This window comes from Echinops telfairi, unplaced genomic scaffold, assembly GCF_000313985.2.
Source record: "Echinops telfairi isolate 266 unplaced genomic scaffold, ASM31398v2 ScPeMD7_2;HRSCAF=8, whole genome shotgun sequence".
Classification (NCBI taxonomy): Eukaryota; Metazoa; Chordata; class Mammalia; order Afrosoricida; family Tenrecidae; genus Echinops; species Echinops telfairi.
In genome coordinates this window covers 13552742-13564120 of record NW_022103898.1, presented here as the reverse complement: position 1 = coordinate 13564120, position 11379 = coordinate 13552742, and the positions used below count along the sequence as shown (strand labels likewise).

Sequence of the window (11379 nt, the reverse complement as noted above, 5' to 3'; positions counted from 1 at the left end):
GTTCTTGCCCGTCTGCTCTTGCAGACCCTGGTGCCCGAGCTGGGCAGGATGGGTGATTATGGTGCTGCCCCAGGGTGCACCGTCAGGAGATCTGGGGGCCATGTGGCTGTCCCTGGTGGAGTCTGAGCCTTCGGTTCAAACCTCAGCCAGCATTTCGCTTGGAGCATGGGCCATGCGGACTTCTCTTTATCTATGAATCCGCCAAGCAGGCTTGGGAAGAGGCATTGCGTTCCCTTGGCTTTGAGAGGGGAGCCCGTCTGTCCCATGGCCTCCACCAGGTGGCGCAGCATTCACATCCCTCTGCTTTTCTCTGTCCCACTCTGTTCTGCAGGCATTGAACCCGGCCACATACCCGGCACTGTGAACATGCCCTTCACCGACTTCCTGACCACGGAGGGACTGGAGAAGAGTCCAGAGGAGATCGGCCGCATGTTCCAGGAGAAGAAGGTGGACCTGTCTCGGCCACTGGTGGCCACGTGTGGCTCGGGGGTCACTGCCTGCCACGTGGCATTGGGGGCATACCTGTGTGGCAAGCCAGACGTGGCTGTCTACGACGGCTCCTGGGTGGAGTGGTACATGCGGGCCCAGCCCGAGGAGGTACTCTCCGAGGGCCGGGGGAAGACGCTGTGAGGCTGGGCAGGGACGCAGCCAGCTTGGGGACATCCGGCCACCAGCCCCGCCACTGGGACTCACAGCGTGCTTTTTCACCCACCTCGGGTGGTTCGAGGGGTGACAGCCCAAGCCCCAGGAGTTCCGTTAGTGGGTGACCTCTCAGAGAGAAGGCGGGGTGGCCAAGCGCCCCCACCAGTCATGGTGCTGAGCTGGGGCCCACCCACCTGCCTCCTGTATTACCTGCTCAGGAAATAAAGCAGCCCAGGGCTGAACCCTGGTGCCTGGGGCCCTGCCTTCATTTCTCCAAGTCGTGGTGGTTCCAGCATGCCCTGTGAATGAGATGCCTTAGGAATCTGCTCCTACCTTCTTCTGGGCAGCCCAAAGCCCTCTCATTCCCATGGTGGGCCATGTCACCACCCCTGGGAAACCATCTTCTACCCCCTTAGCCTGGGGTCTCCCTTCTGGCTTCTGGGCTATTGGGGTGGATGTTACTGGTCCATGCCTGGGACCACACCCATGGCCCCTCACAATGAAACTGTGCATCCTAATTTTAAGAAAAGGGTGGGCCCTGAGCTGACCTGGAGGTTTGGCCCCGTCCAGCTAGAATGTTATAGATAAGGGATGGGTGTGGCCAGATTAGAAGAGCACCCACCTCTGAACTCCCATGGTTCAATCTGGTAAAGTGAGCTTGGGGGAGGGGCTCTGGGGTTTGATCCTTACTGCTGGACCCCTCACCCCACCCCAAGACTTCCTGAGGACAGGGCTTCCCACTGTCTGGATTTCTCCTTCAGGCAGGAGTGGACAGAGGGGTCTGAGAAGAGCTGTCTGCCCCTGCTGGACCGGGGTCACCCTCCCCATCTCCCTGCCTCAGGATCACCGTCTTGGTAGCAAAGGGGCAGTGTCCGTAGTGCTGCAGGGAGGAGGAGAGGACTCAGGGACCCTGGCCCCTCTTTGGAAACAAGCTGGAGCAGGGCAGTGACTTCCCCAAGGCCACGTGGTGAATTGGAGCCCCAGCCGGGACCAGCCTCAGACTTCTTGACTCTGAACTTTCTCTCCTTTGTCTCCACTCTTCTCCTGGGGACGAGGCATTTTCCAAGCCCACAAAGCTTGGTCTCACGTGGAAGGAGCTCCACGGTAAGTCCTGACTCCAAGCCTCAGCTCCTCATCCATGAAATGAGCATCACACCGTGCTTCAGGAGGGAATTCCGACAAGGACTCGCCAAGAGGCCTCTGCGAGACCTCAGGGTGTCTCAGCCCTGACACTGTTGGGGTGGAGGCGGACAGGGTGGGGGTGGGGCTATCTTGTCCTTCGTAGGATGCACAGCAGCAAGTCTGGCCCGGGCACCCTAGATTTTAGTAGCACCCTCTTGAGATGACACCCAACACGACGAGAAGCCCAAACCTGTTACAGCCAAGTCTAACCCATGTGGTCCAGAGCGGAGCTGAGATCTGCAGCCTGTTCTCAGCAGAGGCTTTATAGGGGCAAGTCACCAGGCCTTTCTTCCTCGCCGCTTCGAGGCGGGTTTCAACAGCCCGCCTTTCTGCCAGTTTGTGTTCGTAGGGGAGAGCCCAGGTGACACCAGGGGCCTTCAAAGACCTCGGCATGGCCAGCTGTGCCCTGGGTGGGTGGGTCACCCCCAGTTGGGACCCGCTGCTCTGTTAGCCAGTGATGCCCAATTTCCCACAGCAGTCAGGAGCAGCCGGAAGAGGAAACCCAGCATAGCATAGTGTAGGGGTCCCCGTCTCTGCATGTGGATATTTAAAAGCCCCCGTTAAAGTGAGCTTTCTATTCATGTAGCGTGACAGCCTCGGATGCCCACAGGAGCCGCTGGGCCCTGTCCTGTGCCCTGGCATGGACTCGACGGCAGCAATTGTGGTTTCCTTTCCCATGCGTCTCCCACACTTTGTTTGCCCCCCTGAAATGAGAAAGGCTGTCTGCAGCATGCACAGGCTGGCCCCAGTGGCTCCATCACACCCTCTCCCTGCCACCCGCTCCCCCAGGCTGCCCAGCACACTGCGGCCTCTCTGATCCTCCATCAGTGTCCCCATCTTAAAATGGGGAACACTCCCTTCCCTGGGAGCTATGAGATTGAGTGAGACCAGCCCATCCACTCTGCATAGCCTGGTGCCGAGCACAGAGCAAACACTGGTCTCCGTTCCTTTGTGAGGTGGTTACGTGGCCACTCCAGCCTCTCGGGCATCAGACTCGGCGGAGAGAGCAAGGAACAGGAGCGCTGTGCAGTTCCAACAACTGCAACCAAAGGTGGACTGTTCGGTGGTGCTGAGGGAGGAAGGCCTGGCAATCTGTTCCATCAAGATTCAACCCAAACTCCGCCGTGGAGCCAGTGCCCGCAGGACAGAACTGCCCCTGCGGTTTTTCAAGATGGTAACTCCTTAAGGAAGTAGAAAGCCCCGTCTTTCCTCAGAGGAGCGGCTGGTGACTTTCAACTGCGAACCTCTCGGATGGTAGCCCAATGCGTCCTTGACCACCATGCCAACAGGGCTCCTTACGAAGAAGGAAAGAGTGGGGGCAGGTGGGGGGATCTCTGGGGAGCAGTTCTGCTTTGTAACACATAGGGTCATCGTGAACCAGCATAACTGCTGAGGGTTGCTGCTTGTTTGTAAACAGCAAAGCTTTCCTGCCAGGGAGGGGGGAGAGGCTCTCATTTGACATTTCTGGAAAGGTAGGAGTTCATTAGGCAGCAGACTCGTTTTACAGATAGGAAAGCAAGTTCAGAGAGGGGCCATGATTTGGCCAAGGAGCCTGGTGGCGTGGCAGGTAACTGGTGGGCTGCTAATGGCCAGAGCTGTGTTCCAAACCCACCAGCGGCTCGGCAGCAGAGAGAGGAGGCTTTCTGCTCCCATGAAGAGTCTCAGCCTTGGAGACCGACGGGCAGTTCTCTGTCCGATAGGGGCACGATGGGGTGGTAGTGGGCTTTTTGGAGTTTGCACAGCTTATTGGGGTGAGAATCCAGTTCCCACTGTGCTCAGCCCCAGAGCCCCTCCCGTGGGTTGTCTGTACGGGGTCTCAGGCTCTCCAGGTCAAGGGGAGAATGAAACATATCCCAGGGTTTGAAACACATGCAGCAAGCTCAGGGAAGAGGGCCAAGCACCCCCCAGCTCTTCTTGGTAACACCTTGAGTCATGGGATTAAGTTGGAGTCAAGGGCTTGGGTTAGGCCTCCCTTGTCCCATCCCAGTCTGGCAGGGGATCACAGCCTGGTCCAGAGCAGTTGCCAATGTGTCTCCCTGCTCAGGGTCATCTGTGTGTGAGAGGGCAGATCTAGGCTCCTTCAGGGAGCCTAGATTTCTCAGAAGTGGCTCGTTAGGCCTTGCTTCTGCAGGGCCTCTGGGCGGACTCAAACCTACAAGCTTTGGCCGAGCCACCACTGCCCTGTGCAAGGACTCCCGGCCGGGATTTATTCCTCCTGGGAAGGCCCTCCATGGGTCTGGACAAGTCCTGGGGTGCCTGCCCAGAGGAAAGAGACACTTAGCTAATCCTACCTAGGGTCTACAGGCCAAGTGGCAGCTTAAGCTTTCTGAAACTTGCCACCGGGAGGGGCCTAGGGCCCTCTAAATGCCCAGGGCTCCGGCCAGCACCCGCCCCACCCAACCACCTGACCCAGGCTTGCAACACTGCATGACCAGGGTGAGCAAACATTGCTTCATTAGGCAAATATTTGCCGAACACTTCCCGTTTGGCCAGGACAGTGGGAGTGCGTGCTCCAGCAGGTCAGCCAGCTCCCCGGGAATGTTCCTCCTCCCGGGACCTGGCTGCTGGCCTGGAGTGGATCTAATAGGGCGGTATGCAGCCTGCCGCTGCAGAATCAACCCTGCAAGCTCTGCCTTCCAGGCCCTGTGGAGCCTGCGCAGTCTTCTCATCTGGAGAGTGGGGCCAGACCCCAGGCTGCCTTGCTGAGGGCAGGGCGGCCACGATACCCAATGAGCCGTCGCTCAGAATGACCAACGACAAGCATCACTCCTGAGGGTAGCTCCAGCGCTCTCCGCACAGGGACACTTTGGAATCCTTAGCTCCTGAGGTGTGAGTCTTTGGACACATCTTCCAAGGTGCTGGGGACAGGGCGGGGTTCTGTTGCCAGCTGTATGCAAATCTTCTGCCTGAAAGGAGTGTCTCCTGGTGCCCGGAGCACACTGGACTCTCCGTGGCTTGAGTCAACACTGTGCTGCACAGCGAAGCCCTCTGGGGCTTCTTGCCTACAGACTCCCTGGCTCGGGCTGAGCGCCTCTCCAGGGTCATGTCCTCCCAGCTCAGCACCCTTCTTGCTTGACCCTTAAGGACTAGGCTCTCTCCAGAGTCCTCCACCTGGTCCAGATGGGCTCCCTTGAGATGCTGTCCCCATCTGTGTCAGTCCGGGTGGGCTAGAGAAACAAATTCATAGACACTGAAGTGTGTATAAGGAAGAGCTTTATATACAAGAGCAATTGAATATTGGGAAAACATCCTAGCCCAGTCCAGATGAAGTCCACAATTCCAACATTAGCTCATATGTCCGATACTGGTCCATTTTGACTCACGCTGCACAGCATATGCAGTGGTGCTGAATGCAGGAAGATCACAGGCCAGTGGGTAGAAGGTCTTGTGATAGCAGAAGCATCTCAATGCTGGTTTGAGTCTCCATGTGTCTCCTCCAGCTCTCTGAGTGTCTCAGCAGCAGGAAAGGGAAGGCAGAGAGAGAGAGAGAGAGAGATGAATCCAGTGAGCTATTTATTTCTGTCACGCCTCCGAATGAAGTCATCAAGCTAGACTGATTGACAAGCTAGACTCCACCCCTTTGCTCAAGTTGACAGGAGATGATGTAACTCCTCACCATCACTGTGTGGAGGCCAGTCACTCCCCAGTCTGCATGCTCATACTCCTGTCCTCTGGGTCCACTCCCAGCTGGTCCCCCGAGTGACCACCCAGCCCCCTGCTGAGGTTCTTGGCCGCTCAGCTCTTGGCTTGCTGCCCTCATGCCGACAGTCCTGGGTTCCTGCTGCCCTCAGCTCCACAGCCAGCACCAAGCACATGTCCCCACGGCCTTGTCCAGGCCCCACGCCTAAGACACCAGACACCACCCTGCTTCCCCCATTAATTCCAGCCCGCAGGGCTCTGGGGCACTGAGGGGGTAGGCACATGTACTGGGCACACACATGACACATGTGTCTTCGAGGTGGAAGCCCCAGGCAGGTAGAGGGTGAAAGGGGTGTTCCCATAGAGAGGCATCTTGGGGCAAGGATCCAAGGCAGCCCCTGTGAGTTTCAGGTCCCCTCTGCCCACTCCAGGACTGCATGTTGAATTTCTCCACTGGAGCTGGGGCCAACCTGGTGCCCACCTGCCCATATTTCCTAGGGCTGCTGTCACGTGACCAGAGTCACGCCCTGCCATCCTGTCAACTCCGACTCCCAGCAATCCTATAAGATAGAGGAGAATGGCCCCTGTGGGTTTCCAAGGCTGTCACTCTTTAGAGAAGCAGAGAACCTCATCTTTCTCTTGTGGGGTGGGTGGTGGGTTTGAACTGCCATCCCTGTGGTTAACTCATTAGTCACAAGAGCCCCTGGACAAAAAATGGGAGTGGGTTAAAACAGCAGACTTTTTTCTCTCTCAGTTCCAGAAGCCAGAAATCAGGAAGTTAGGTGTCGGCAGGGCCAAGCCCCCTCCCTCTGAAACTTCTCCTCCACCTCTGGCGGCAGCTGGCAGTTCTTGGCACGTGGCCGGCACATGGCTACATCGGTCCCCTTGTGCATTGGTGGCGCTGTCCTCCATCCTAGGGTCTGTTTCCGGGCTCTGCTTTCTCCTCTTGCAGGGGCATCAGCCTCATTCATCATGGTAACATCCTAACCAGTTAACACCTGTGCCCGGCCTGTTTCCAAAGAATGCCGCATCGTGGGCCCCTGGGTGAACTTGAAGGGGCAGTGGTGAGGGGCTCACCTAAAGGCTGGCAGTTTGAACCCACACCCCCTCCCCCCCAGGAGAATGATGGGAGTTTATGTGTCCACACAGATTGCCAGTCTCAGAAAGCAGGGCAGCTGTCTCTGCCCTACAGGTTCCCTTTGAGTCAGCATCGACCCAAAAGCAGTGGGTTTGGGGGTTTGGGGGGGATGGCCGTGAATTGAGCGGTGGTGGCAGGTGGGGCTGGGGGTGCAATCAGCACCCACCTTTGCTGCAGGACGGAAATGATTCGATGCATCCAGATGGGCCCATGCCCTGAAACAATTGAGCTCCGCTCACCAGCACCCCACGCCGGGCAGAGGGACTGAGAGACTGATTTCATTCGAGCTGGGAGCAGAAGACACCTTCACGGCAACCGGAATTGGATGGCGAGTGCTGCCTCGACTTCCTGTCCACGTGGTTTGGATACGAGGCTTCTCCCCTAGGAGCTCTGGAGGGGTCTTGGGTAGGCGGCATTGGGCTGCGATCTGAAAGGTCAGCCATTCAAACAAAACTGCCAGCCCCTCCGAGGGAGAAAGATGGGCCTTTCTACTCCCCCAAAGAGTTCCAGTCTCGGAAGCCCACAGGGGCAGTTCTGCCCTGTCCTATAAGGTCACTGGGAGTCAGAACCCATCTGTGGCAGGGAGTCTCCCCTTACACAGGCGACACTGCAGGTCACACTCAGGCGCTGAAACTCCAGTAGCACGGTGGCTCACATAGGCCTGTGTCCCATAGGACACAGCACTTGTTCTCAGCTGTTGACCGCAAAGCTTAAGCACCGTTCCATCCCCGCTACCTGCCTGGCCAGTGTGTCAGGCTGGGTTCTCCGGAGAAGCAGAACCAGGGCTGTCGGTGAGTGTGCACAGAAAGGGCATTCTCTCAAGCAATGGCTCACACGCCATTGTAGACGTGGCAAGTCCAGTCCCGCCCAAGCCCGTGGGTCAGCTTGGTAAGCTGGATGCTTCTGACCTGTGTAACTGCAGAGGCTGGCGGACAGGGAGCAGATACACCACAGGCTGCGTGGCACGGAGCTGACGGGATCTGAGGTCAGCAGCCCACTGATGGCTCCTGGGATTGGCAGGCGATCGGACAGGAGATCGACGAAGCAGGTGCAGCAGAGGGAGCCAGCTTCTGCACGGTGCCAGTCTACACTAAGAGTATGCCACACCTGGAATTCAAGCTCCATCAGTAGTATCAAGACTGTAGCTGGCATTAATAAAAACACAAAAGTGGCCAGACGTGTGTGTGTGTGTGTGTGTGTGTGTGTGTGTGTGTGTGTGTGTACACCATGGAATAAAGGGATCCCAAGAACATCAGAGCCCACACTCTGGTAACACCTGTGTCAACTGTTAAGAAGGAAACCTGTACATATACCAGTTCTACGTGCTCCCAAAGTATGAATTTGCACATTTTCCAAGCCCTCTAGGTCCCTCACAGGGTGTTCAGTGTCCGAACAATAAGTGCAGTCGCACATCCCTGCAGTGCATCTGCACATGATTGAAGCAAGGTTTTTATCTTAAGGCAGCATCAAACTCTTCAGTTGGAAAAAAATTTTTAAAGACTGTAGCCGGATTCAGGAAATGGTACCCCTCCCACTTCGGCCCACCTTGCTGGGCTGCTTCACAAAAGGTCCTGCCACGAACTGCCCACCAACATGTCAGGTCATGTTGCTGTTAGTGACCGTCCAGCTGGTTCCAAACCACAGCATCACAGAGGGAGCACCTGCCCATTCCCATGCAGTCCTCCCAATGGCTGTCCCACGTGGGTCCACTCTTGCAGCCACTGCGTCCATCTGTCTCCTGGAGGGCCATCCTCTGTTGCTGCCCCTCTACTGGACCAAGCCTGATGTCCTTCTCCAGGGACTGGTCTCTCCTGACAACACGTCCCCAGCATGTGAGATGCGGTCTCACCAGCCTTGCCTCCAAGGAGCAGTCTGGCTGTGCTTTTAGAAGTCCATGGTACTGTGAATGCCCTTCAGCAGCACCACACGTCTCTGCCTCCATCTCACTGGGGGCTCTGCCAGTCCAACCCCGCCTTCTGCCCTGCCCTTCTGGCCTTGTGGTTCTGTGGCCCCTTTTGGACACCCTCACCCCTTCCCAGGGCCCTCTCCTCTGCAGAAGCGCACTGAATCGGCTGCAGCCTCTCTCTCTCTCTCTCTCTCTCTCTCTCTCTCTCTCTCTCTTGTTTCCTTACTCTCCTTTTCCCTTGCCTTTGAACTTGACCTCTTGTCGGACAGTCCATGTCCAGGTTCACGTCCCCACCTCCCCTTCGGTCTCCTGCCATTTCTTTCCCTCATAAACCCAAAGCTCCCACCGCTGACAGTGTGAGACCAGCACAGACCCAGCCCGGCTGTTTTAAATCAGGTCTGGTTTATAGGACGCGACAATCGCCTCTGCTGTATCATCCTCACTCAGAGCACCGAGAACAGAGCACACCCCCAGCCCCCACCCCCACCCCGCCTCCCCAAACTCACTGCCACAGAGTGGGTTCCAACTCATGGCGACCATACGGGACAGGGTAGAACTGTGGGTCTCTGTGACAGAGAGCCTCATCTTTCTCCCATAAAGCGGCTGGTGGTTTCAAACTGCCAACCTTGCCATTAGCAGCTCCACAAGTAACCACTAGACTACCAGGACTGTTCTGACATGTGCTAAGAGAGCCCTAATTGATGATGCCCCTGACCCTGTGCCCAACAAGGAAGAGAGTCTTCATGGAGGTAGAGAGCCTCATCTCTCTCCCACGGTGTGGCTGCTGGCGACAAGCTAAGCACTGCACCTCCCGCTGAGGGGACCCCATGCTGTTGGACTTGCTTATCTTAATGTATCTGTCTGCTTGTGCTGTGTGTGTTATTTATTACTCTTCTGCCCCGGCCCCTCCTGATGCCAGCTTGTGGCGGCCCCAGTACTTGATCCAGTGCTTCCTGTTCTCTCGGCACTGACACAGGGACTGGCCTGCGATGGGGCTTCAGGAATGCCTGGCATAGGAACATGTAGGTGCCCTGCTGGGGCAATGGGTCCAACAGGCCACCATCCAAAAGGTGGGCAGTATGAAGATGCCCACCAGCCGCCCCGTGGGAGAAGAATGTGGCAGTCAGCATCCCTGGCGATGCTGGCCCTGAAAACCCGATAGGAGCGTGGCACTCAGTCCTGTAGGCTCCACTGAGGGCCCCTCCAGCTGCAAATGGACTGGGCTGCAGCAGGTTTGCGGGTGCCGTGGTTAGAGTCTCGGCGGCAGCAGTGGGAACCCACCGGCTGCTTGGCGGGAGAACGTGGCAGCAGGCTGCTTCTGTCAACACTGGGGCAGCTCTGCTCTGCTCGGTTCTGCTGGGCTGCTGGGAGCCAGGAGCCTGACTGCATTCGGCCCTCTAAATGCCTGCGCTGTTAGGACCGGAGCTGTTAGGACTGGAGGCCTTAATCACCACTCTCACTTATGAAGCCTTTTCCAGGGGGGCTGGGAGTGGGGGATGCTGCTAAGTGTTCTACTTCCACTTCAACCTCCCAGCAGCCCTGGGAAATTGGTTATCATCCTGATGATCTTGCAAATGAGGAGGGTGAGGGGCTTAGAGAGGTCGCCCGGGGTTGCATGGGTGTTAGGATTGGGCTTGGGGCTTGAACTAGCTTTCTTTCTTTCTCTTTTAAAAACAGTTTTATTGGCCTATAATTCACAAACTACAACACAATCGTTCCATCCTATTAAGAAGATGTGTACCGTCATCGCCACCATCCATTTTAGAAGAACATTTTCTTCATTCTTACCTTCATCGTTATAAGCTCTCCTTTCCCCCAGCCTCGCCAGCCACCCCCACTCCCATCCCAGCCACCCCCACCGCACCCCCGCAAGGAACCTTCCTCCAGTTACCGTCTCTATAGAGCAACCTATCCTAGATTCCACGGACGATAACAAAGTAAAACAGAGGGAAAACTTCAATGGAGAAAAAAGAAAATATGAAAAACCAGAACAACTTTAAAATGGGTCAAAAGGGAGATCAAACAATAAAGTGTTTCATTTTAACCTGGCTACGTCTGCCATATCCCACTTTCCAGTGAGTTCTGCAGGCTAGCAAGGCTACGGAATGGCATTCCAGATGGAGGAGGGGGTCAGGAATTCTCCCTGGTTGGGGCATGGAGCTTCACGAAAGAGGTGATGGGGAAATGCAAAATGAAACCGTGAGCCCCGTCCCCTAAGACACACACACACACAATCGCTCACACACACACCCTCCTGCACACATACGTGCTCACTGCTTGCTCTCAGCCTAGGACGAAGGGGAGCAGAGGGTCCTTTGCTGGGCCGCTGCCACTGTTCCTGCTGTCACATCTGCTCTGGGCCAGCCATGCCCCTTATGGGATTTTCTCCAGGGCAAAACAGTTCCCTGTCAATACCTTTCTGCAATCATGTTCAATTACTGCCAGTACAATTTTTTTCATTGTTTTGCCAGTAAGCGCAAGGACGGACAGCCTCCTGGTGCTAAAAGCAGTGTCCTTAGCTGGCCCAGCACTGGGGAGGGACCTCCAGGTGTTCCCAGGTGAGCCCAGGTCAGGGAGGTGTCATGGAGGTGACAGCTCATGACCAGGTGGGGCTTGGTGGGGCCCATGTGCTTCCACTCCTGTTAAACCAAAACCCAGAGCCGTAGCCACGAAGACAATTTCTGCTCATGGCAACCCTGCAGCTGGCCCTTCTGCAGAACTGCTGGTGGTTTGAACCGTTGACCTTCAGGTAAACAGCCCAGTGCTCGACCTCGGCGCCTCCAGACCTCCACTTGCCTCTCCTCTGCTGCTCACAGCCTTCCCCCTTCCTGACCTGCTCCTGGCCTGGAGACCAGTGAAGCAGAAGAGCAAA

General features: G+C 56.5%; 1 protein-coding gene across 1 annotated transcript in view; it reads left to right on the top strand.

Moving 5' to 3' along the window:
• The window catches only part of MPST (mercaptopyruvate sulfurtransferase), an 8660-nt gene extending 7755 nt beyond the window's left edge, over window positions 1-905 (top strand). The window contains exon 2 of the mRNA XM_004700712.2: window positions 332-905. Coding sequence (XP_004700769.1) covers window positions 332-630 — 299 coding nt within the window. The 3' untranslated portion in view covers window positions 631-905. The remainder of the gene's footprint in view (window positions 1-331) is intronic.
• Window positions 906-11379: the final 10474 nt, after the last annotated feature.